Source organism: Balaenoptera physalus (genome assembly GCF_965194825.1).
Source record: "Balaenoptera physalus genome assembly, chromosome: 9".
Lineage (NCBI taxonomy): Eukaryota > Metazoa > Chordata > Mammalia > Artiodactyla > Balaenopteridae > Balaenoptera > Balaenoptera physalus.
The window spans coordinates 34,547,521-34,575,065 of NC_138888.1; the positions used below are offsets into that span (position 1 = coordinate 34,547,521).

Genomic DNA, 27,545 nt, shown 5'->3' on the forward strand with positions numbered 1-27,545 from the left:
AATCTCAGAATTGAGGAAATGTTCTGTAATTGCTAATTTATATCATTTGTTCTTTGAAATGAATATATATTAGGAATCTTTAAAGTACAAAACTGACTTGGGTCTGTATTAGCTAATGACACAGTTTCTTTGACGTGAAGATTTTGAAAGTCTGAAAATTTATGCTTTTTGAACTGGAAAGCATCCTAAAAATTATGACTATGCTGGAGTTAGTAGTACATTCATAAAGCCTATTATCTAAAGGAGCTATCTATAGGACCGAAGTCTTATTTAATTGTTTTTACTATGTTATCACAAATTCTAATAAAAAAGTAACTATATCACTTATACACATAGAGGAATATGCCTGTCTAAAAGATGGTCACTCTCTTCCTTCCAGAGTCATGTAGAAATAACGGGTCAATGATAGTTTCCTGATTAACTTGGGGTAAATAAAGTGTTAGATTTTACATGCCTGGGAACCAGGATCATTGAATGGAGGGAGTGAATAGTATCTCCTGATTCCATTACTTGACTAAGTCATTACACTAAAAAAAAATAACCATCTGTTGCTGGCTACATATACATAAAAACTGCATGCCTCATTTTGAATTGACTTGGAATAATCACAAAGTACGTATTCATAACAAACATATGCTTATTATGTGTTATATTACAGTGAGTCAACACAGCAGAGTATTTAAACCCAACGATCAAGATGGCCAACTTATATTGTGTATGGTTATAATTAAATTTTGGAAAATTCTTCTAATTTCATAGGTTTAAATTTTTTTTATTTTGGAATTTAGGTTCATGAGATTTTTTTAAATGTTTTTAATATTCTAGATTTGGAAGATTCAGGATATTTTTAAATAATACTTTTTTCTTGATTATGTTATACGTGTTACATATCCATGTATGTAAACATGTATATATGTGTGTATATGTGTGTAGATAGAGAAAGAGAGAGAGAGAAAAAAGAGACAGATTATAATCTAGTTACAGAGATTTTGCAGTGGAGATTTTCTTTTAATTGCTATCTTTTGATTTAATGGAGTCAGCCATTGTGTCTTTACACATATTAATATAAAATGAATATAAATAGTATTACTCCAAATCCTTTGGCCTATTTAAATTCTAGGCATATTTAACATATTACTGGGACATATATTATCATTGCCAAACACAGTTCCCCTCCTTTCTCCTACCATATATTTTTTATTGTCTTACCTCATGAAGGTGACTGATGAGATGGTGATGTGATTACCTGTGTATGACCCTAGACTTGAGGGATCCAAACAAAGAGTTGAAGACTCTCCCAGTTTTACTACTTACCTGATTGTTATTCTTGAAATCAACTGGATGTTCTTTCCCTGGAATGCATGAACAGTTTGAACTCTGACCAAGCTGAAATGAGGGATTAAACAGCCATAAGAGAAATATTCTGTATTAGTTTATGACTCAATCAAATGGATCTATAATTTTCATCATAACATATGAGGTTTGCCGCCATGCCATATGGATTGTGGTAGTGATGGAGTCTTTTGTAAAGTTGTTGACTTATTACAGTAATTCATAATTCTGAACCAATTCATTGCATAGATATAGTTTGGGGACAAAATGAGATAAAAATGTATAGTTATCTCACAGTTTTATATTACGTGGACTAAAAAGCAAATAAACTTTACTTTTAAAAATCCCTTTTCATATACCCTAAATATAAACCTAACCTTGTTTTTAGTTTCTGCTGGCAGATCTAAAACAGTATGCTGCTGCTGTGCCTTTTTATGTCAAGCAGGTAATAAAGTTATTGCATCAGTGTTTTCAAATCAAGATGAATAAAATGCCATGGTAATGTATAGGATATAAAATTCAGTATGCAAAATTTGCAGTTTTGTTGCTGAAATGATTCTTCTTATTTCAGCACTTTAGGCAGCAGGAAAGAGCCATGTCATTGAGATTAAATACTGTAATTCCACAGACCTTGCAGTTAAAAAACAATGAATACATATCACATGGGGATTGAAAGACAAAATAGCTGTTTAATATGAAGAGTGGCATATTTAGTATCAAAATTTTTTCCTACCCTGAATTAAATTTTTGTTCAAGAAACTCAAGTTATTGGTATACATTCTGCTATTATTAGTGCAATTGTATATTTTGATAAAATGATTGATATTTTATATTCAAATTTGTATATATATATGAAATTTTTCTTCACATGGAAAATCTTTTTTTTTTTAAAGTTTAATTGATTTGATTTGACTGAAAGACAAAAAAGAATTATTATATGGGTTTGTAACTGTGCCTTTTTTTACAAGCTGGATAAATCATTTGATGCCACTCGGTCACTAAGCAATTGCCTAGAAAGTGTTCCTTTGTTCCAGTCAACTAACTCCTTTAATTAAATAGTAACATTTTGTAGGTGCTGTGTATCACTGTCAGAGCAATTGGCTAGCTACATGGTTCAGAGCTCAAGGTGGTAAATCTTACATTTTGAGGACTTAATTTCATCATCCCAAAACAAACAAATTAATAGATAAATACACAAAGTTTTACTATTGCCATCTCCAAATTATGGTTCTCACACTGAAGTAGCAATCTGTGTTTTCACGTATGGAATAGACAGAATTTATGTAGATAAATTTTTCTTACAGTGGCATGGATAACTTTTTTTTTCAAGAAAAAAAATGTTGAGCCAGCCACTCATTCTGTAATGATATTATTGAACTTAGGCACTGCGACAGACACTGAGATTGTAACAGTGAGAAAGTTTTATGAGCACGTTACAAATTTTATTGGAAAATAGAGAAAAAAGAAAAAGCAAGACCACTCATGGTCTCACAGTTCCCCAATCACTTATTAGCTTTTTGGTGTATTTCCTTCTGGTGGTGGTGGTTGGTGGTTTTCCTTCCTTTCTTTTACTCTTTTCCTTTCTTTCTTTCTTTCTTTTCTTTCTTTCTTTCTTTCTTTCTTTCTTTCTTTCTTTCTTTCTTTCTTTCTTTCCGTATTTCTTTTATTAATAGGGATATACTCTTTACTTTTTAAAATGAAAACAAATGACATTTGTTGTATAATCTTCACAACTTGTGTTCTTGAACTGTATGGTGAAATTCTATTGAAATACCACAATTTGTGTTACCATTTTCCTATTGTAGAATATTTTGATTGCTTAATTTTTTGCTCTTCTAAATATAGATTTAATCATCTCCTTACATTAAATTTCCAGAAGTGGGATTACTTTAGTCTATAAACACATTTTTATTTCTTGATATATAGTTTTCCAAAAACGTCAGTTCAGCCGTCGATGGGCAAGTTGTATACTCACATGCCCGTTTAACTGTGCCTCACTGACAATGGTCAAGCCTGTGTGAGTAAATGATCACATGTTTAGGGTTCGCACCCTCTTCAAAATTCTGCTCCAATACTCTTTTGAGAAATAGAAATGTAAGTGATGTAATTTTAGGTACGCATAACCCATGGATTGCTGAGGGGAGATTATTTTTAACATTGTGGTGTTTCTCCAAAAGAGCCTTTGGTATTTTGGACTGGAGGATTCTTCATTATGTGGGCCTATCCTGTGCATTTCATGATCAAGTAATCCTGGCCCCAGCCTACTCAAAGCAAGTGACACTCCTCAATCATTTGAACAACTACTGTCAGTGGAAAATCACTGGGAGAGAATGAAGAAACTCTTGTTTAGATGGATATAATTAATGCTGATAAAAACACATAGTATAAACATACATGATATATCATTTAAAAAGGACTTTGTTGTTCAATTGTATGTTTTCACTTTATTTAAACTATTTCTGCCTACTTATAGCTGTAAAATCATGGGTGCTTACTTCACGCGTCTCAGAATTTTTTGTGTATGTGAAATTTTGTGAGTATGGGCAGTGGGGCACAGCACACACTCTTTCCATGGTCTACACCCATGTAATTTTCATGGAGATGATAATAGGTAACAATGACTCCTTTTGATTGATACTTGGTCTAGGTGCTGGCATAGGAACCTCAGGTTTAACAACGTCCAAACTTTGTCATATCTTAGCATTAACTTTATTTGACCAGTTCAAGCTTATGAGCCACCTGAATGATATGATTTGAAAAAAGTATCTTTCATTGGATTGTTGGATTTAAAAGAATTTTAATATATTAAATAAAATTTTTTGATTTAAAAATCTATCAATGCACAAATGTATAAACACAATTAAAATAGTAATTTATCTGCAAGGTGATTTATAGAATTTACTGACTACTTAATTAATAGGAGCAAACATTATGAGATAGTAGCCAAAAGAGTGAAAGGAGAGGTATTTGGCTTCCTAAGGAATTTGTTAGGACTGGAAATCTGAGCTTTCAGAGAGATAACAGATTGAAAATCATGAAAGAACTGTTACTCTTCTCATAAATCTGCATTACAGTTTATAAAATGTGGCTGCAGGAGAAACCTTGTTGAATATGTCTGAATATTTTCAAATATGTGTTTCATGTTTTTGCCTCTAAGGAAAAAATGAAACAAATTATGTTGCCATACATATGACATTAAGTGTGCCAAAACACTGCTTCTAATTATCTATAACCTGCTTTCCATGTCTTATGGGAGAAAAGGCCACCTTCCATTCATCAGTGTTATTATTTCAGATTTCTTGAAACACTCAAGTACCATTAAATTATATTGTTATCCTTTTGAGGCATAAGTTAAGATCATTTAAAATTATTATAGGGTAGCTGATAAATAAATGCTTGAATTATTTAGTACACTGATGTTATTCTTCCTGCTCTCCATCTCTAATGTTCTTTTCTGTTTACTTGAGCATTTAATATGTGATAAGGAAGAAGGTTAAACAACATGAAGCATGAACTTGTGAATATTCTTTTTTAACTGGAACTAGATCAAAATTTTAATGAGAAGAATGATAAAGAAGTAGAATAACATTGATTTGAAGTGATCTGTTCATTTAAGTAAACAAATGATAGCAAATAAGAAAATATCTATCTCCAAGGCAAATATTCTAATTTGATTTTTACAGGAATTTAGACATAGTAAGGGAACATTGACTCTTTGTAGCCATTTTGAGTAGTAATTTTTATCATCTCTATTTTCATTTCATTTAAAAAAATAGCAAAAACCAGACAATGTAGTTACATTATTGCCTCTTAATTCCACTGCTCTGAACCTAGATAGGAAATTTTCCTAGGAGAATTATTTTCCTAGCTTCCTACCACCTGGAGAAAAGTTGGAGCTGAGATGTCTCCCAGGAGGAAGGATGAGTTCATAGTCCATGTCTGTGATAGGCTGAAAAATGGCACCAAAGATACAAGATCCTAATCTCTGGAACCCATGACTATTACCTTATCTGGAAAAATGGTCTTTGAGGATGTGCTTAAGAGTCTTGAGATGGGAGCGTATCTTGGATTATCCATGTGGACCTTGCATGTAGATATAATCACAAGAATCCTTATAAGTAGAGGGGAGAGATGGATTTGACTACAGAGAGAAGACGAGAAGGCAGTGTGAACAGTGAAATAGAGATTGCAGTGATGTGGCCACAAGACAAGGAATGCCAGCAGCTAGCAGATATTGGAAAAGGCGAGGAACTGATTCTCCCCTTGAGCCTTTGGAGGAAGTATGTCCTGGTACCACCTTGATTTCGATCCAGTGATACTGATTTGGAACACCTGGACTCCGGAATCATGAGAGAATAAATTTCTGTTATTTTAAACCTCCACATTTGTGTTAATTTGTTACAGCGGCCTTAGGAGACAAAGGCATTGTCATTGCCTGCTTCTAAAGTGAGAAGGCCAATCTCGAGATACTTTTTTGTCAAGGCTTCTTTGACAAGTAAATAAAACAATTTGGAAGGAGATAGGATTGAGAGGTATTTAATATATTTATTTGGAAAGACAAATGTAGAAGTGTCACTTACTTGATATGTACTTTGCTGAGTGACTTTTTCTAGCTTCATAGCTTCTACGTCTGATTTTGCATTTTATTAATTAACTCGATGTTGATAAGTGACACATGTTTGTAATATAGCATTGTAATAGGAATAATTGGATGAGAATATTCTTTCATAATGACTTACCTTGATTTCAAGACACTTAAAAACTATTTGAAATAAAAAAGACAAATAAAGCAATTTGAATGTATAAGTGCAATTTTATAATAGGTTTAGCTCTAGAATAATGAATATAAGCCATTAATTGAAATTTAGTTGGTAACATCAGCAAAGTTCATCTTGTATTTTGGGGATTGCATGCTTCAGTTGTTACCTACTGTACATTTGAGATTTATTCACACCACACCTCTGGGTCTGAGAGTGTATTAAGTTATGAAGAATATTAATATTGCTGCTGAACAATTACTTGTTCATTCACTAACTGATTAAAATTCATGCATAATTTATTGAAATGAATAGAGATTTTATAAATAAGCCTCCTTGTTCTCAAGGGCCTAAATACAAAATGCATATGCTAATATGAGGCTACTTTTTACCTCCACCATAAAAATTTAATATGTATTGGTATATTAGTCTCATTAATGCTAGGTTTCACTTATAATCATGCTGTTAGTCAATGTATATGTTTTTAAGCCTCTCTGAACTTTGCCACAGTTCCAAATCTGAGCTACTGCTTTGATTACTGGACTGCTCCTTTTGTTGGCTTGACCATAGTAAGTGAGATGTAAAACTGATCAGAGTGAATTGTTGCCCTTCTTTGGGCCAAGAACCTGATTACATCAAACTCAGTTCTTCATGTACACAAAACACTAGTGTTGAATATTAATTTTCCATTTTAAAATTTATATGCTCTCTGGCAGAAACAAAACAAAGCAAAATAGCATCAAATATAGGGCTTGTTGACATATTTAGAAATGCAAAGTCTTTTAAAATTCTTAAAATTATGCCTAGTTTACCAATGAGGAAATTGTAATGCTAAGAAGTTAAATAACAAATTCAAGTTTACTCAGCTATTAGTGTATGCATTTTTTGAAACTAGATCTCTTGATTTTAAATTTCATTTTCTTTTACATGTCATTTCTTTAAAGATAGAAATGATAGAAGAAATGTTATGCTTTACTTTTTCACTTGTTTCTAATAATATGTTTTGCTATAGCTTTCCCCCTCCTCTCATTTCCATCTTCTGCTCTCCTCTTTTGTTTTCTCCTTATTTTCCATGACAGTGATGTGCAGGGTTTTGATGGGTGAGATTTAACATTCAATATACACTTATTAGGTCAGCTTTCACAATACCCATAAATTTATAGATTAATAACCAAGGGTTGTTATTTATAATTCATTTGACAAATTGTTATGTCATGTTAAATATCAGACCTCTTCAGGTTATTGTTCAGCTGTAATTTGAGTGAGGCATTGCTGCTCTGGGTTAGAACCCCAGTAAGCTGTGAATTTAGCATCATTTCCTACTTAGATTAGTCAGTATATGAGCCATCTGGAATGAAAACAAACATTGCACATATGAGGCAGCTCAGTTTATTCGCAAAATACAGACTGCTTCTTAAAATATGTGCAACATTTAGATAGTCTGGGAAGATATTTGCATTTTTTCTGTTACATTCATTTCTCTATTCAGTTTCATTTTAGTTTAAGGTTTAGAAAGTATATCAGTGTTCTGTTTGTCTACCAAAACTTTTGTGAGCTTGAAATACAGTTGTTAGACTAGTTGGTAAAACTTCATGATATGAATTGTCTAGCTTTATCTTTCTTTAGCTGATAAATGAAAATTCTAAACTATTTTGGTATTATTTAAACATTTTCTTCTGTAATTTCTCAGTTGAAGTCAGTTGTGAAATTGGAAATAATTCACACTCTACCCAATTTTGACTATGTATTGTTGAAACAATTTTCAAACCATAAGGAAGAGGTTTTGTACTTAAAGTTTATAAATCAGGTGTTAAGAACTACTTTTCCATAGAAATAGAAATAATTCTAAATGTAAACAGTTTAAATAGCATGTGAATTATCTTTTTTAATCTTAGCTTTATTTTTGCTTATTTTTTTTTTCCCTTTGGCTGTGCTATGCAGCATGTGGGATCTTAATTCCCAGACTAGGGATTGAACCTGTGCCCCCTGCAGTGGAAGCACGGAAACGTAACCACGGGACCACCAGGGAAGTCCTGCTTTATTTCCACTTTAAACAGGGGCAATAGTGAAGCACAAGTTCATATAATTTTACTGATAACTGGTTTGAAAGCTGTTGTCATAATGAGCCATGATTTTTGATGGGAGTAACTTTATATTCTTCAAGTGATTTTGGAGAGAAAAAAATTAGTATTACTCACTAGATACCTCTCACCCCACCATCTATTATTCTTTATCTCAGTATCTGTTTTCTACATAACTCTCAATTGAAAATAATGAATTTGTTGATTTATTGTTATTATGTCTCCCTTGCCATACTATATGAACAACCAATGTGTGGAATAGCTTAGCAATTAGTAGCTACTCAGTAAATATTTGTCATATGAATTTTGGAGGAAACTTCTTGAAAATTACTTTAACCTGTGTAGAGATTTAGGCCAGCTGTCTTATTCCTTATGGTAAGGATGTTTGTAACGCAGGGGTTCATAAGGTGGAAACTATACTTTGGCGTTTAAAAGCAAATCCTGGGCTACAGCTGGAAACCTGTAGCAGAAGGTAGAACCTGTCTATGAGTTTTTGGCACTGTCATATTCTAAACATTCATTGCCATTAAGATAGAAAATCCAGTTTAAAAAATATTGGCTGTTTTTTCTTAGCTTCTGTCTATCTGCATCTTCTCCAATCCACCCCTACCTGTGATGAAGGGGAGGACACTGAGAGAAGCATTGTGTGGTTGCATTTAATAGTTTTTTTGGTTTTTTTTTTAACCAGTGATATTGAGCATCCTTTCATATTTTTATTGGCCATTTGGTACCCTCTTCTCTGAAGTGTCAAACTCTTGCTCATTTTTCTTTTTTTCAGATTTCACTTGTTTATATTTTTTTATACTTTTTTTTAACATCTTTATTGGAGTGTAATTGCTTTACAATCGTGTGTTAGTTTCTGCTTTAAAATAAAGTGAATCAGTTATACATATACATATATCCCCATATCTCTTCCCTCTTGCACCTCCCTCCCTCCCACCCTCCCCATCCCACCCCTCTAGGTGGTCACAAAGCACCGAGCTGATCTCCCTGTGCTATGCGGCTGCTTCCCACTAGCTATCTGTTTTACATTTGGTAGTGTATATATGTCCATGCCACTCTCTCACTTTGTCCCAGCTTACCCTTCCCCTCCCTGTATCCTCAAGTCCATTCTTTAGTAGGTCTGCGTCTTTATTCCCATCTTGCCCCTAGGTTCTTCATGAACTTTTTTTTTTTTTTTTTTTTTTAGATTCCATATATATGTGTTAGCATAAGGTATTTTTTTTTCTCTTTCGGACTTACTTCACTCTGTATGACAGGCTCTAGGTCCATCCACCTCACTACAAATAACTCAATTTTGTTTCTTTTTATGGCTGAGTAATATTCCATTGTATATATGTGCCACATCTTCTTTATCCATTCATCTGTTGATGGACACTTAGGTTGCTTCCATGTCCTGCCTATTGTAAATAGAGCTGCAGTGAACATTGTGGTACATGACTCTTTTTGAATTATGGTTTTCTCAGGGTATATGCCCAGGAGTGAGATTGCAGGGTCGTATGGTAGTTCTATTTTTAGTTTTTGAAGGAACCTCCATACTGTTCTCCATAGTGGCTGTATCAATTTACATTCTCACTAACAGTGCAAGAGGGTCCCCTTTTCTTCACACCCTCTCCAGCATTTATTGTTTGTAGGTTTTTTTGATGGCCATTCTGACTGGTGTGAGATGATATCTCATGGTAGCTTTGATTTGCATTTCTCTAATGATTAATGATGTTGAGCATTCTTTCATGTGTTTGTTGGTAATCTATATATCTTCTGTGGAGAAATGTCTATTTAGGTCTTCTGACCATTTTTGGATTGGGTTATTTGTTTTTTTGATATTAGGCTGCATGAGCTGCTTGTAGATTTTGGAGATTAATCCTTTGTCAGTTGCTTCATTTGCAAATATTTTCTCCCATTCTGAGGGTTGTCTTTTGGTCTTGTTTATGGTTTCCTCTGCTGTGCAAAAGCTTTTAAGTTTCATTAGGTCCCATTTGTTTATTTTTGTTTTTATTTCCATTTCTCTAGGAGATGGGTCAAAAAGGATCTGTGATTTATATCATAGAGTGTTCTGCCTGTTTTCCTCTAAGAGTTTCATAGTGTCTGGCCTTACATTTAGGTCTTTAATCCATTTTGAGTTTATTTTTGTGTATGGTGTTAGGGAGTGCTCTAATTTCATTCTTTTACATGTAGCTGTCCAGTTTTCCCAGCACTACTTATTGACGAGGCTGTCTTTTCTCCACTGTATATGCTTGCCTCCTTTATCAAAGATAAGGTGACCATATGTGCGTGGGTTTATCTTTGGCCTTTCTGTCCTGTTCCATTGATCTATATTTCTGTTTTTGTGCTAGTAACATACTGTCTTGATGACTGTAGCTTTGTAGTATAATCCGAAGTCCGGGAGCCTGATTCCTCCAGCTCCGTTTTTGTTTCTCAAGATCGCTTTGGCTGTTCGGGGTCTTTTGTGTTTCCATACAAATTGTGAAATTTTTTGTTCTAGGTCTGTGAAAAATGCCAGTGGTAGTTTGCTAGGGATTGCATTGAATCTGTAGATGGCTTTGGGTAGTAGAGTCATTTTCACAATGTTGATTCTTCCAATCCAAGAACATGGTATATCTCTCCATCTATTTGTATCATCTTTGATTTCTTTCATTAGTGTCCTATAATTTTCTGCATACAGGTCTTTTGTCTCCTTAGGTAGGTTTATTCCTAGATATTTTATTCTTTTTGTTGCAATGGTAAATGGGAGTGTTTTCTTAATTTCACTTTCAGATTTTTCATCATTAATGTATAGGAATGCAAGAGATTTCTGTGCATTAATTTTGTATCCTGCTACTTTACCAAATTCATTGATTAGCTCTAGTATTTTTCTGGTAGCATCTTCAGGATTCTCTATGTATAGTATCATGTCATCTGCAAACAGTGACAGCTTTACTTCTTCTTTTCCGATTTGGATTCCTTTAATTTCTTTTTCTCTTCTGATTGCTGTGGCTAAAACTTCCAAAACTATGTTGAATAATAGTGGTGAAAGTGGGCAACCTTGTCTTGTTCCTGATCTTACTGGAAATGGTTTCAGTTTTTCACCATTGAGGACGATGTTAGCTGTGCGTTTCTCATCTATGGCCTTTATTTTGTTGAGGTAAGTTTCCTCTGTGCCTACTTTCTGGAGGGTTTTTATCATAAATGGGTGTTGAAGTTTGTCGAAAGCTTTCTCAGCATCTATTGAGATGATCATATGGTTTTTATCCTTCAATTTGTTAATATGGTGTATCACATTGATTGATTTGTGTGTATTGAAGACTCCTTGCATTGCTGGGATAAGCCCCAATTGATCATGATGTATGATCCTTTTAATGTGCTGTTGGCTTCTGTTTGCTAGTATTTTGTTGAGGATTTTTGCATCTATGTTCATCAGTGATATTGGCCTGTAGCTTTCTTTCTTTGTGACATCTTTGTCTGGTTTTGGTATCAGGGTGATGGTGGCCTCGTAGAATGAGGTTGGGAGTGTTCCTCCCTCTGCTATATTTTGGAAGAGTTTGAGGAGGATAGGTGCTAGCTCTTCTCTAAATGTTTGATAGAATTCACCTGTGAAGCCATCCGGTCCTGGGGTGTTGTTTGTTGGAAGATTTTTCATCACAGTTTCAATTTCATTACTTGTGCTTTGTCTGTTCATATTTTCTATTTCTTCCTGGTTCAGTCTCGGAAGGTTGTGCTTTCCTAAGAATTTGTCCAGTTCTTCCAGGTTGTCCATTTTATTGGCATTGGTTGCTTCTAGTAATCTCTCATGATCCTTTGTATTTCTGCAGTGTCAGTTGTTACTTCTCCTTTTTCATTTCTAATTCTATTGATTTGAGTCTTCTCCCTTTTTTTCTTGATGAGTCTGGCTAGTGGTTTATCAATTTTGTTTATCTTCTCAAATAACCAGCTCTTAGTTTTATTGATCTTTGCTATTGTTTCCTTCATTTCTTTTTCATTTATTTCTGATCTGATCTTTATGATTTCTTTCCTTCTGCTAACTTTGGGGTTTTTTGTTCTTCTTTCTCTTACTGCTTTAAGTGTAAGGTTAGGTTGTTTATTTGAGATGTTTCTTGTTTCTTAAGGTAGGATTGTATTGCTATAAACTTCCCTCTTAGAACTGCTTTTGCTGTGTCCCATAGGTTTTGGGTCGTCGTGTTTTCATTGTCATTTGTTTCTAGGTATTTTTTGATTTCCTCTTTGATTTCTTCAGTGATCTCTTGGTTATTAAGTAGTGTACTGTTTAGCCTCCACGTGTATGTATTTTTTACAGATTTTTTCCTGTAATTGATATCTAGTCTCATAGCGTTGTGGTTGGAAAAGAAACTTGATACGACTTCAGTTTTCTTAAATTTACCAAGGCTTGATTTGTGACCCAAGATATGATCTATCATGGAGAATGTTCCATGAGCACTTGAGAAGAAAGTGTATTCTGTTGTTTTTGGATGGAATGTCCTATAAATATCAATTAAGTCCATCTTGTTTAATGTATCATTTAAAGCTTGTGTTTCCTTATTTATTTTCATTTTGGGTGATTTGTCCACTGGTGAAAGTGGGGTGTTAAAGTCCCCTACTATGATTGTATTACTGTCGATTTCCCCTTTCATGGCTATTAGCATTTGCCTTATGTATTGAGGTAGCTCCTATGTTGGGTGCATAAATATTTACAATTGTTATATCTTCTTCTTGGATTGATCCCTTGATCATTAGGTACTGTCCTTCTTTGTCTCTTGTAATAGTCTTTGTTTTAAAGTCTATTTTGTCTGATATGAGAATTGCTACTCCAGCCCTCTTTTGATTTCCATTTGCATGGAATATCTTTTTCCGTCCCCTCACTTTCAGTCTGTATGTGTCCCTAGATCTGAAGTGGGTCTCTTGTAGATAGCATATATATGGGTCTTGTTTTTCTATCCATTCAGCCAGTCTGTGTCTTTTGGTTGGAGCATTTAATCCATTTACATTTAAGGTAATTATCAATATGTATGTTCCTATTACCATTTTCTTAATTGTTTTGGGTTTGTTATTGTAGGTCTTTTCCTTCTCTTGTTTTACCTGCCTAGAGAAGTTCCTTTAGCATTTGTTGTAAAGCTGGTTTGGTGGTGCTGAACTCTCTTAGTTTTTGCTTGTCTGTAATGGTTTTAATTTCTCCATCAAATCTGAATGATATCCTTGCTGGGTAGAGTAATCTTGGTTGTAGGTTTTTCCCTTTCATCACTTTAAATAAGTCCTGCCACTCCCTTCTGGCTTGCAGAGTTTCTGCTGAAAGATCAGCTGTTAACCTTATGGGGATTCCCTTTTATGCTATTTGTTGCTTTTCCCTCGCTGCTTTTAATATTTGTTCTTTGTATTTAATTTTTGATAGTTTGATTACTGTGTGTCTTGTTGTGTTTCTCCTTGGATTTATCCTGTATGGGACTCTCTGAACTTCCTAGAGTTGATTGACTATTTGCTTTCCCATATTGGGGAAGTTTTCACCTATAATCTCTTCAAATATTTTCTCAGTCCCTTTCTTATCCTTTTCTTCTTCTGGGACCCCTATAATTCGAATGTTGGTGGGTTTAATGTTGTCCCAGAGGGCTCTGAGACTGTCCTCAATTCTCTTCATTCTTTTTTCTCTATTCTGCTCTGCAGTACTTATTTCCACTATTTTACCTTCCAGGTCACTTATCAGTTCTTCTGCCTCAGTTATTCTGCTATTGATCCCTTCTAGAGAATTTTTAATTTCATTTATTGTGTTGGTCATCACTGTTTGTTTGCTCTTTAGTTCTTCTAGGTCCTTGTTAAACGTTTCTTGTATTTTCTCCATTCTATTTCCAAGATTTTGGATCATCTTTACTACCATTATTCTGAATTCTTTTTCGGAATAGGTAGACTTTTTCAAAATAGGTAGACTGCCTATTTCCTCTTCATTTGTTTCGTCTGGTGGGTTTTTACCCTGGTCCTTCATCTGCTGTGTGATTCTCTGTCTTCTCATTTTGCTTAACTTACTATGTTTGGGGTCTCCTTATTGCAGGCTGCAGGTTCATGGTTTCCGTTGTTTTTGGTGTCTGCCCCCAGTGGCTAAGGTTGTTTCAGTGGATTGTGTAGGCTTCCTGGTGGAGGGGACTAGTGCCTGTTCTGGTGGATGAGGCTGGATCTTGTGTTTCTGGTGGCCAGGTCCATGCCTGGTGGTGTGTTTTGGTGTGACTGTGGCCTTATTATGATTTTAGGCAGCCTCTCTGCTAATGGGTGGTGTTGTTTTCCTGTCTTGCTAGTTGTTTGGCATAGTGTTTCCAGCAGTGTGGCTTGCTGGTCGTTGAGTGGAGCTGGGTCTTGGCATTGAGACGGAGATCTCTGGGAGATTTTCACTGTTTGATATTACGTGGACCTGGGAGGTATCTTTTGGACCAATGTCCTGAACTTGGCTCTCCCACCTCCTAGGCAGAGCCCTGATGCCTGGCTGGAGCACCAAGAGCTTGTCATCCACATGGCTCAGAAAAAAAGTGAGAAAAGAAAGAAAGAAAGAAAGAAGAAGATAGAATAAAATAAAATAAAATAAAGTTATTAAAATAAAAAGTAATTATTAAAAAAAATTGTTTTAAGTAATAAAAAAAAAAAGAAAAAGAAAGAAGAGAGCAAGAAACCAAAAAACAAATCCACCACTGATAACTGGCGCTAAGAACTATACTAAAAGAAACCCCAAAAAACAAAAACAGACAGACAGAACCCTAGAACAAATGGTAAAAGCAAAGCTATACAAACAGAATCACTCACAGAAGCATACACATGTACACTCACAAAAAGAGAAAAAGGGAAAAATATATATATATTGTTGCTCCCAAAGTCCACCTCAATTTGGGATGATTCGTTGTCTGTTCAGGTATTCCACAGATGCAGGGTACATAAGTTGATTGTGGAGATTTAATCCACTGCTCCTGAGGCTGCTGGGAGAAATTTCCCTTTCTCCTCTTTGTTCGCACAGCTCCAGGGGTTCAGCTTTTGATTTGGACCCGCCTCTGCGTGTAGGTCGCCTGAGGGCATCTGTTCTTCGCTCAGACAGGACAGGGTTAAAGGAGCAGCTGATTCGGGGGCTCTGGCTCACTCAGGCCGGGGGGGGGAGGGAGGGGTACGGAGGCGGGGCGAGCCTGCACGCGCAGCAGAGGCCGGCGTGACGTTGCAGCAGCCTGAGGCATGCCGTGTGTTCTCCAAGGTAAGTTGTCCCTGGATCACGGGACCCTGGCAGTGGCGGGCTGCACAGGCTCCTGGGAGGGGCGGTGTGGATAGTGACTTGTGCTTGCACACAGGCTTCTTGGTGTCGGCAGCAGCAGCCTTAGCGTCTCATGCCCGTCTCTGGGGTCCGCGCTGATAGCCGCGGCTCGCGCCCGTCTCTGGAGCTCCTTTAAGTGGAGCTCTGAATCCACTCTCCTCGCGCACCACAAAACAAAGAGGCAAGAAAATGTCTTGCCTTTTCCGCAGCTCCAAACTTTTTCCCGGACTCCTTCCCAGCTAGCTGTGGCGCACTAGCCCCCTTCCGGCTGTGTTCACGCAGGCAACCCCAGTCCTCTCCTTGGGATCCGACCTCCAAAGCCCGAGCCTCAGCTCTCAGCCCCTGCCCGCCCCGGCGGGTGAGCAGACAAGCCTCTCGGGCTGGTGAGTGCTGCTTGGCACCGATCCTCCGTGCTGGAATCTCTCCGCTTTGCCCTCCGCACCCCTGTTGCTGCGCTCTCCTCCGTGGCACCGAAGCTTCCCCCCTCCGCCACCCGCAGTCTCCGCCCGCGAAGGGGCTTCCTAGTGTGTGGAGACCTTTCCTCCTTCACAGCTCCCTCCCACTGGCGCAGGTCCCGTCCCTATTCTTTTGTCTCTGTTTCTTTTTTTCTTTTGCCCTACCCAGGTACGTGGGGAGTTTCTTGCCTTTTGGGAGGTCTGAGGTCTTCTGCCAACGTTCAGTAGGTGTTCTGTAGGAGTTGTTCCACATGTAGATGTATTTCTGATGTATTTGTGGGGAGGAAGGTGATCTCCGCGTCTTACTCTTCCGCCATCTTGAAGCTCCTCCCATTTAATAGTATTTCTTCATATAATTTGCTTTAACTCTTTTTTAAAATACCTTTAAAAGAATTTAGGGGCAGTTATCACTTTTTATAGATTAACACTTTCCTTTAAAGTCTTTTGGCCTCACCAATAAGTGTTCTTCCAGAGATTCAAAGAAGATCCTACCTGATAGCAATGTACTAATTAGAGGCCATATGGCCAGAGCTAGAGCTATGGGGTCCATAAAATTCAGTATCAAATTTTACCTCATTGTTGTTAAGGGAAAAAATGCTCTAATTCATTATTTCCATAAGTTCAAACATTGGTATAATGTTTCCCAAAGTTTCTTTCAAGCAAAATATCTAAGCTATTTAAAATTAAATTACAGTGTACCTTTGACATTTGAGTTTAATACTTGATGCATTGCCTTATCACATGCTACTCCCAAAGGCCAGTGATACAGAGTGATTTGTGATTTTCCTCCGTGTAAATTTCAGTTTCCTACACTGAGAGGTGGATGTATGGAAACAAGTCAGCACCGGGCATCAGCCCCTGAGTTCAGCTTTGCTTTGCCTTCTTTTCATTTCATCTGCAGGAAGTCTGCCGAAGTAAAAAGAAAAAAAAAAAAAAAAACCAGCAAAAACAAAAACAGTACTTGGGCATATTTCATGAACGAAATGAGTTATAGCAGTATTCATTAATTTGGAGATTTGTAAATGTCTTAGTACGCCAAGAATGTCAAAGATCAACTGTACTGTGTTTAGTAGCTAATCAGAGCTATCGATCTCTAAATATTTTCTCTTTATTTCCCTTGGTTACCTTGTCTTTACAAATTTGTCTCCTGGAGAGGTATGTTTTTAATAAAAGAAACCTTGTGGTAAAAGGGTCATATTCCATCTGTGAAAGTATTTGCTCTTTAAAAGTACAGTTTCCAGACCACTCATTCCCAATTTTAAGTATTTATTATAAACTCCTAAATAAATTATTCCTTAAGCCTTTAGACTTAAAGAGATATTACTATATCTATGTACTATAGTCTTTTGGATTTTTAACTAATGAAATTGCACATTTGTCTCTCCTAGAACCACCAAGACCCATTGCTCCTCCCCAGCTGCTTGGCGTTGGGCCTACATATTTGCTGATTCAGCTAAATGCCAACTCCATCATTGGCGATGGTCCCATCATTCTGAAAGAAGTGGAGTACAGAATGACATCAGGATCGTGGACAGAAACCCATGCAGTCAATGCTCCAACTTATAAATTATGGCATTTGGATCCAGATACTGAATATGAGATCCGTGTTCTACTTACAAGACCTGGTGAAGGCGGGACGGGGCTTCCAGGACCTCCACTAATCACCAGAACCAAATGTGCAGGTAAGACTGAAGAGCTGGCCACTCTGCCAGTGAAGGAATCTAGCATAAGACATATAATATTCATACAATATTAAAAGTACTAATTATTTGGTACATGATTAGTCACACTATTCTAAGACTTCCAGTTGTAATCTTAAGTATGTCATAAATTTGACTGATTTAAGGGCAGTGTGAGTGTTTCTCTTTTATTTTTCAGTAGTAGTATGAATCCACAGTCTTTTCTTTCATGGTAATTTTGCTCGGCTTGCTTGTATTTAGTCCAAAATCTCTGATTGATGCAGGTGAATGTATTATATAGAGAGAAAACCTTTGCAGTTCAAGCAAATGTTGAATACCTTTCTACTATGTGGAAATTGTCTTCCTCGATAATTTTGTTATGGTCAGTGCAGAGGCCATATCTGATAATACACATAAGAAAAGTTACTCTGAGCCAATCCTCAGTAAGATAACCCTTCAATTCAGAAAATCCTGTTGTTGAGGATTAATGCAGCAGCTTGGCACCCAGCTGTAAAATACAGAGGCTTTCCTTATGTTTAAGCCTTGTATTGCCCTCCTAATGCCTGAAACAGAGTGGTGAAAATAATAGCACATGGAGAAAACACAAAGAAAGAATAAAAAGTGAAATAAAAAGTAATATAAAAGCATACATCCTAGTTCCTTATTGTACGATTGTTATAATGAGAGAAAATGTTAGCTATTTATTAGAAGCCCCTGAAAAGTTGGTCTAAGTTATTAGAGTATACTTTTAGTGCACTGTTTATTTTATTATTGAAAATAGTTTAATTTTTTAGTTCAGTGAAAGAGACATTTTTTATCCATCAAGCATTACGTTGAAACACCTGCAAAGTTAGTACCTGGGTCTATGCGTCTTGAACATTTATAGATTTAGGTTCTGAATATTGAAAACTAAGACCATGAGGATCTATGAAAATGTAAATGCCTGTAAAATGTCTTTTATTTCTTTAACATCTGTTTAGCAGTTACAGTATTCTGAGGCTACCCACAAAGAGTACTGATCTAAGATCAAAGCAAAATCCATGCAATTACCTAATGTACTGTCATCCGTAAATATTTTTTATTCTGGCTCAATTTTTTTTTTTTTTTTTTTTTTTTTTAACATCTTTATTGAAGTATAATTGCCTTACAATGGTGTGTTAGCTTCTGCTTTATAACAAAGTGAATCAGTTATACATATACAATATGTTCCCATTTCTCTTCCCTCTTGCATCTCCCTCCCTCCCACCCTCCCCATCCCATCCCTCTAGATGGTCACAAAGCACCGAGCTGATCTCCCTGTGCTATGCGGCTGCTTCCCACTAGTTATCTATTTTACATTTGGTAGTGTATATATGTCCATGACACTCTCTTACCCTGTCACATCTCACCCCACCCCCTCCCCATATCCTCAAGTCCATTCTCTAGTAGGTCTGTGTCTTTATTCCCGTCTTGCCACTAGGTTCTTCATGGCCTTTTTTTTTTTTTTTTCCCCTTAGATTCCGTATATATGTGTTAGCATACTGTATTTGTTTTTCTCTTTCTGACTTACTTCACTCTGTATGACAGACTCTAACTCCATCCACCTCATTACAAATACCTCCATTTCATTTCTTTTTATGGCTGAGTAATATTCCATTGTATATATGTGCCACATCTTCTTTATCCATTCATCTGTCGATGGACATTTAGATTGCTTCCATGTCCTGGCTATTGTAAATAGAGCTGCAATGAACATTTTGGTACATGACTCTTTTTGACCTATGGTTTTCTCAGGGTATATGCCCAGTAGTGGGATTGCTGGGTCGTATGGTAGTTCTATTTGTAGTTTTTTAAGGAACCTCCATACTGTTCTCCATAGTGGCTGTATCAATTTACATTCCCACCAACAGTGCAAGAGTGTTCCCTTTCCTCCACACCCTCTCCAGCATTTATTGTTTCTAGATTTTTTGATGATGGCCATTCTGACCGGTGTGAGATGATATCTCATTGTAGTTTTGATTTGCATTTCTCTAATGATTAATGATGTTGAGCATTCTTTCATGTGTCTGTAGGCCATCTGTATATCTTCTTTGGAGAAATGTCTATTTAGGTCTTCGGCCCATTTTTGGATTGGGTTGTTCGTTTTTTTGTTATTGAGCTGCATGAGCTGCTTGTAAATCTTGGAGATTAATCCTTTGTCAGTTGCTTCATTTGCAAATATTTTCTCCCATTCTGATGGTTGTCTTTTGGTCTTGTTTATGGTTTCCTTTGCTGTGCAAAAGCTTTTAAGTTTCATTAGGTCCCATTTGTTTATTTGTGTTCTTATTTCCATTTCTCTGGGAGCTGGGTCAAAAAGAATCTTGCTGTGATGTATGTCATAGAGTGTTCTGCCTATGTTTTCCTCTAAGAGTTTGATAGTGTCTGCCCTTACACTTAGGTCTTTAATCCATTTTGAGTTTATTTTTGTGCATGGTGTCAGGGAGTGTTCTATTTTCATACTTTTACATGTACCTGTCCAATTTTCCCAGCACCACTTATTGAAGAGGCTGTCTTTTCTCCACTGTATATGCTTGCCTCCTTTATCAAAAATAAGGTGCCCATATGTGTGTGGGTTTATCTCTGGGCTTTCTATCCTGTTCCATTGATCTATATTTCTGTTTTTGTGCCAGTACCAAACTGTCTTGATTACTGAAGCTTTGTAATATAGTCTGAAGTCAGGGAGCCTGATTCCCCCAGCTCCATTTTTCGTTCTCAAGATTGCTTTGGCTATTCGGGGTCTTTTGTGTTTCCATACAAATTGTGAAATTTTTTGTTCTAGTTCTGTGAAAAATGCCAGTGGTAGTTTGATAGGGATTGCATTGAATCTGTAGATTGCTTTGGGTAGTAGAGTCATTTTCACAATGTTGATTCTTCCAATCCAGGAACATGGTATATCTCTCCATCTATTTGTATCATCTTTAATTTCTTTCATCAGTGTCTTATAATTTTCTGCATACAGGTCTTTTGTCTCCTTAGGTAGGTTTATTCCTAGATATTTTATTCTTTTTGTTGCAATGGTAAATGGGAGTGTTTTCTTAATTTCACTTTCAGATTTTTCGTCATTAGTGTATAGAAATGCAAGAGATTTCTGTGCATTAATTTTGTATCCTGCTACTTTACCAAATTCATTGATTAGCTCTAGGAGTTTTCTGGTAGCATCTTTAGGATTCTCTATGTATAGTATCATGTCATCTGCAAATAGTGACAGCTTTACTTCTTCTTTTCCGATTTGGATTCCTTTTATTTCTTTGTCTTCTCTGATTGCTGTGGCTAACACTTCCAAAACTATGTTGAATAATAGTGGTGAGAGTGGGCAACCTTGTCTTGTTCCTGATCTTAGTGGAAATGGTTTCAGTTTTTCACCATTGAGGACAATGTTGGCTGTGGATTTGTCATATATGGCCTTTATTATGTTGAGGAAAGTTCCCTCTATGCCTACTTTCTGCAGGGCTTTTATCATAAATGGGTGTTGAATTTTGTCGAAAGCTTTCTCTGCATCTATTGAGATGATCATATGGTTTTTCTCCTTCAGTTTGTTAATATGATGTATCACATTGATTGATTTGCGTATATTGAAGAATCCTTGCATTCCTGGGATAAACCCCACTTGATCATGGTGTATGATCCTTTTAATGTGCTGTTGGATTCTGTTTGCTAGTATTTTGTTGAGGATTTTTGCATCTATGTTCATCAGTGATATTGGCCTGTAGTTTTCTTTCTTTGTGACATCTTTGTCTGGTTTTGGTATCAGGGTGATGGTGGCCTCGTAGAATGAGTTTGGGAGTGTTCCTCCCTCTGCAATATTTTGGAAGAGTTTGAGAAGGATAGGTGTTAGCTCTTCTCTAAATGTTTGATAGAATTCACCTGTGAAGCCATCTGGTCCTGGGCTTTTGTTTGTTGGAAGGTTTTTAATCACAGTTTCAATTTCAGTGCTTGTGATTGGTCTGTTCATATTTTCTATTTCTTCCTGGTTCAGTCTCGGCAGTTTGTGCCTTTCTAAGAATCTGTCCATTTCTTCCAGGTTGTCCATTTTATTGGCATAGAGTTGCTTGTAGTAATCTCTCATGATCTTTTGTATTTCTGCAGTGTCAGTGGTTACTTCTCCTTTTTCATTTCTAATTCTATTGATCTGAGTCTTCTCCCTTTTTCTCTTGATGAGTCTGGCTAATGGTTTATCAATTTTGTTTATCTTCTCAAAGAACCAGCTTTTAGTTTCATTGATTTTTGCTATTGTTTCCTTCATTTCTTTTTCATTTATTTCTGACCTGATCTTTATAATTTCTTTCCTTCTGCTGGCTTTGGGGTTTTTTTGTTCTTCTTTCTCTAATTGCTTTAGGTGCAAGGTTAGGTTGTTTATTCGAGATGTTTCCTGTTTCTTGAGGTAGGCTTGTATTGCTATAAACTTCCCTCTTAGCACTGCTTTTGCTGCGTCCCATAGGTTTTGGGTCGTCGTATCTCCATTGTCATTTGTTTCTAGGTATTTTTTGATTTCCCCTTTGATTTCTTCAGTGATCACTTCGTTATTAAGTAATGTATTGTGTAGCCTCCATGTGTTTGTATTTTTTACAGGTCTTTTCCTGTAATTGATATCTAGTCTCATAGCGTTGTGGTCGGAAAAGATACTTGATACTATTTCAATTTTCTTAAATTTACCAAGGCTTGATTTGTGACCCAAGATATGATCTATCCTGGAGAATGTTCCATGAGCACTTGAGAAAAATGTGTATTCTGTTGTTTTTGGATGGAATGTCCTATAAATATCAATTAAGTCTATCTTGTTTAATGTATCATTTAAAGCTTGTGTTTCCTTATTTATTTTCATTTTGGATGATCTGTCCATTGGTGAGAGTGGGGTGTTAAAGTCCCCTACTATGATTGTGTTGCTGTCGATGTCCCCTTTTATGGCTGTTAGTATTTGCCTTATGTATTGAGGTGCTCCTATGTTGGGTGCATAAATATTTACAATTGTTATACCTTCCTCTTGTATCGATCCCTTGATCATTATATAGTGTCCTTCTTTGTCTCTTGTAATAGTCTTTATTTTAAAGTCTATTTTGTCTGATATGAGAATTGCTACTCCAGCTTTCTTTTGATTTCCATTTGCATGGAATATCTTTTTCCATCCCCTCACTTTCAGTCTATATGTGTCTCTAGGTCTGAAGTGGGTCTCTTGTAGACAGCATATATATGGGTCTTGTTTTTGTATCCATTCAGCCAGCCTGTGTCTTTTGGTGGGAGCATTTAATCCATTTACATTCAAGGTAATTATCGATATGTATGTTCCTATTCCCATTTTCTTAAATGTTTTGGGTTTGTTATTGTAGGTGTTTTCCTTCTCTTGTGTTTCTTGCCTAGAGAAGTTCCTTTAGCATTTGTTGTAAAGCTGGTTTGGTGGTGCTGAACTCTCTCAGCTTTTGCTTGTCTGTAAAGGTTTTAATTTCTCCATCGAATCTGAATGAGATCCTTGCTGGGTAGTGTAATCTTGGTTGCAGGTTTTTCTCCTTCATCACTTTAAGTATATCCTGCCACTCCCTTCTGGCTTGCAGAGTTTCTGCTGAAAGATCAGATGTTAACCTTATGGGGATTCCCTTGTGTGTTATTTGTTTTTTTTCCCTTGCTGCCTTTAATATGTTTTCCTTATATTTAATTTTTGACAGTTTGATTAATATGTGTCTTGGTGTGTTTCTCCTTGGGTTTATCCTGTATGGGACTCTCTGTGCTTCCAGGACTTGATTAACTATTTCCTTTCCCATATTAGGGAAGTTTTCAACTATAATCTCTTCAAATATCTTCTCAGTCCCTTTCTTTTTCTCTTCTTCTTCTGGGACCCCTATAATTCGAATGTTGGCACGTTTAATGTTGTCCCAGAGGTCTCTGAGACTGTCCTCAGTTCTTTTCATTCTTTTTTCTTTATCCTGCTCTGCAGTAGTTATTTCCACCATTTTATCTTCCAGGTCACTTATCCTTTCTTCTGCCTCAGTTATTCTGCTATTGATCCCATCTAGAGTATTTTTAATTTCATTTATTGTGGTTTTCATCATTGCTTGGTTCCTCTTTAGTTCTTCTACGTCCTTGTTAAATGTTTCTTGCATTTTGTCTATTCTATTTCCAAGATTTTGGATCATCCTTACTATCATTATTCTGAATTCTTTTTCAGGTAGACTACCTATTTCCTCTTCATTTGTTAAGTCTGGTATGTTCTGACCCTGCTCCTTCATCTGCTGTGTGTTTTTCTGTCGTCTCATTTTGCTTATCTTACTGTGTTTGGGGTCTCCTTTTCACAGGCTGCAGGTTCGTAGTTCCTGTTGTTTTTGGTATCTGTCCCCAGTGGCTAAGGTTGGTTCAGTGGGTTGTGTAGGCTTCCTGGTGGAGGGAACTAGTGCCTGAGCTCTGGTGGATGAGGTTGGCTCTTGTCTTTCTGGTGGGCACGTCCACGTCTGGTGGTGTATTTTGGGGTGTCTGTGGCCTTATTATGATTTTAGGCAGCCTCTCTGCTAATGGATGGGGCTGTGTTCCTGTCTTGCTAGTTGTTTGGCATAGGGTGTCCAGCACTGTAGCTTGTTGGTCGTTGAGTGAAGCTGGGTCTTGATGTTGAGATGGAGATCTCTGAGAGATTTTTGCCTTTTGGTATTACGTGAAGCTGGGAGGTCTCTTGTGGACCAGTGTCCTGAAGTTGGCTCTCCCACCTCAGAGGCACGGCCCTGATGCCTGGCTGGAGCACCAAGAGCCTTTCGTCCACACGGCTCAGAGTAGAAGGGAGAAAAAATAGAAAGAAAGAAAGAAAGAAAGAAAGAGGCTATAATATAGTGAAGTAAAATAAAGCTATTGTAAAGCAAAGCTATACAGACAAAATCGCACCCAGAAGCATATACATATACACTCACAAATAAAGGAAAAGGGGAAAAATTAATATATCCTGCTCCCAAAGTCCACCTCCTGAATTTGGGATGATTCGTTGTCTATTCAGGTATTCACCAGATGCAGGCACATCAAGTTGTTTGTGGAGTTTTAATCCGCTGCTTCTAAGGTTGCTGGGAGAGATTTCCCCTTATCTTCCCTGTTCGCACAGTTCCTGGGGTTCAGCTTTGGATTTGGACCCGCCTCTGCGTGTAGGTCGCCTGAGGGCGTCTATTCCCCGCACAGACAGGACGGGGTTAAAGGAGCAGCTGCTTCGGGGGCTCTGGCTCACTCAGGCCGCGGGTAGGGAGGTGTACAGAGGAGCCGGGGTGAGCCTGAGGCGGCCGAGGCCGGCGTGACGTTGCACCAGCCTGAGGCGGGCAGTGCGTTCTCCCGGGGAACTTGTCCCCGGATCACGGGACCCTGGCAGTGGCGGGCTGCACAGGCTCCCGGGAGGGGCGATGTGGAGAGTGACTTGTGCTCACACACAGGCTTTTTGGAGGCGGCAGCAGCAGCCCCAGCGTCTCACGCCCGTCTCTGGGGTCCGTGCTGATCGCCGCGGCTCACGCCTTTCTCTGGAGTTCGTTTAGGCGGCACTCTGAATCCCCTCTCCTTGCGCGCCGCGAAACAAAGAGGCAAGAAAAAGTCTCTTGCCTCTTCGGCAGCTGCAGACTTTTTCCCGGACTCCCTACCAGCCAGCTGTGGTGCGCTAACCCCTTCAGGCTGTGTTCACGCCGCCAGCCCCAGTCCTCTCCCTGCGATCCAACCGAAACCGAAACCCGAGCCTCAGCTCCCAGCCCCGCCCGCCGAGCAGACAAGCCTCTCGGGCTGGTGAGTGCTGCTCCGCGCCGAGCCTCTGTGCGGGAGTCTCTCCGTTTTTTTTTCTCTGCGCCCCTGTTGCTGTGGGGTCTGCGGTGATCGCCGCGGCTCGCGCCCTTCTCTGGAGTTCGTTTAGGCGGCGCTCTGAATCCCCTCTCCTTGCGCGCCGCGAAACAAAGAGGCAAGAAAAAGTCCCTTGCCTCTTCGGCAGCTGCAGACTTTTTCCCGGTCTCCCTCCCAGCCAGCTGTTGTGCGCTAATCCCTTCAGGCTGTGTTCACGCTGCCAGCCCCAGTCCTCTCCCTGCGATCCAACCGAAACCGAAACCGGAGCCTCAGCTCCCAGCCCCGCCCGCCCCGGCGGGGGAGCAGACAAGCCTCTCGGGCTGGAGAGTGCTGCTCGGCGCCGAGCCTCTGTGCGGGAATCTCTCCGTTTTTCCCTCTGCGCCCCTGTTGCTGTGGGATCCGCGCTGGTAGCTGCGGCTCGCGCCCGTCTCTGAAGTTCGCTTAGGCGGCGCTCTGAATCCCCTCTCCTCGCGCACCAGGAAACAAAGAGGGAAGAAAAAGTCTCTTGCCTCTTCGGCAGCTGCAGACTTTTTCCCGGACTCCCTCTCGGCTAGCTGTGGTGCACTAACCCCTTCAGGCTGTGTTCACGCCGCCAACCCCAGTCCTCTCCCTGCGATCCGACCGAAGCCCGAGCCTCAGCTCCCAGCCCCGCCCGCCCCGGCGGGTGAGCAGACAAGCCTCTCGGGCTGGAGAGTGCTGCTCGGCGCCGAGCCTCCGTGCGGGAACCTCTCCGCTTTGCCCTCCGCACCCCTGTGGCTGTGCTCTCCTCCGTGGCTCCGAAGCTTCCCCCCTCTGCCACCCGCAGTCTCCGCCCGCTAAGGGGCTTCCTAGTGCGTGGAAATCTTTCCTCCTTCACGGCTCCCTCCCACTGGTGCAGGTGCCGTCCCTATTCTTTTGTCTCTGTTATTTCTTTTTTCTTTTGCCCTACCCAAGTACGGGGGGAGTTTCTTGCCTTTTTGGAGATCGGACGTTTTCTGCCAGCGTTCAGTGGGTGTTCTGTGGGAGCAGTTCCACGTGTAGATGTATTTCTACTGTATCTGTGGGAAGGAAGGTGATCTCCGCGTCTTACTCTTCCGCCATCTTCCCGAGGGCCTGGCTCAATTTTTATATGTTAATATTTATATATTAATTGTGAATATTAATATATTTCATATATTAATATTGAAAAATGCTCACCAATAGGAAGGTTAACTGCTCCATCATTAGTCTCAGATGTAGACAATAGAGAGTCTAGTAATTTGCTGATTGGTGTCATACATTTATCCTGTGGTTGAAAAATAGCTTAACCTCAAAAACACTGGGTAAGTCTCCATGGCTCAGCCTAAATCACACAATTTGCTTTTCAAATTTGTTGTACAGCTAAGTCTTTTCATTCTAGGTAATGTGACAAATTATTCTTATTGTAGTAGATGAACTTCCTGAGGGGAAAAACAGTTTAACTCTACAACCTCAACTAGTCAGAGAAATAATTTAAAAAGGAGACAATATGGAAACTGAGAAGTAGCTCACTCTTCCAAATTTAATATCCAATGCTAACATAAAAAGATGAATAGTGATGTCCATTTTACTGAAGATATTGCCTACACATATTTTCTGATAAAATTACCTTTTTCTGCCTACATTTAATCCTTATAAGGTATATACAAATTAAAATAATAAGTGTTAATTTACTATTCCAGAGATCTTCCTTGTGACTTTTTGTGCCCTAACTTCTTTCTTTTAAATATCTCATCTGCCTTCTTATTTTTTTATTTCATCAAAATAGATCCTTAAAAATTCACAGTACCACACAATGTGTTGTTAATATAATGTAATTTTTTAACTTAGGAATTATTTGAAATCGGCCATTGGTGTGAGGGCCAATGGAGATTGCAAATAAATGAAACTGTGGGGTTTTTTTTAATATATCTTTATTGGAGTATAATTGCTTTACAATGTTGTATTAGTTTCGGTTGTACAACAAAGTGAATCAGCTATGAGTATACATATATCCCCATATCTCCTCCCTCTTGAGCCTCCCTCCCATCCTCCCTATCCCACCCCTCTAGGTCGTCACAAAACATCCAGCTGATCTCCCTGTGCTGTGGAACAGCTTCCCACTAGCCATCCATTTTACATTTGGTAGTGTATATATGTCAATGCTACTCTCTCACTTCATCCCAGTTTCCCCTTCCCCCCTGTGTCCTCAAGTCCGTTCTCTA

General features: G+C 38.3%; 1 protein-coding gene across 6 annotated transcripts in view; it reads left to right on the plus strand.

The window, feature by feature from the left end:
• PTPRK (protein tyrosine phosphatase receptor type K) overlaps nucleotides 1–27,545 on the plus strand; it is a 574,209-nt gene that overhangs the window by 335,672 nt on the left and 210,992 nt on the right. For all 6 annotated transcript variants that reach the window (XM_082474428.1, XM_082474429.1, XM_082474426.1 and 3 more), the window contains exon 7: nucleotides 17,257–17,550. In XM_082474428.1, coding sequence (XP_082330554.1) covers nucleotides 17,257–17,550 — 294 coding nt within the window. The remainder of the gene's footprint in view (nucleotides 1–17,256; nucleotides 17,551–27,545) is intronic.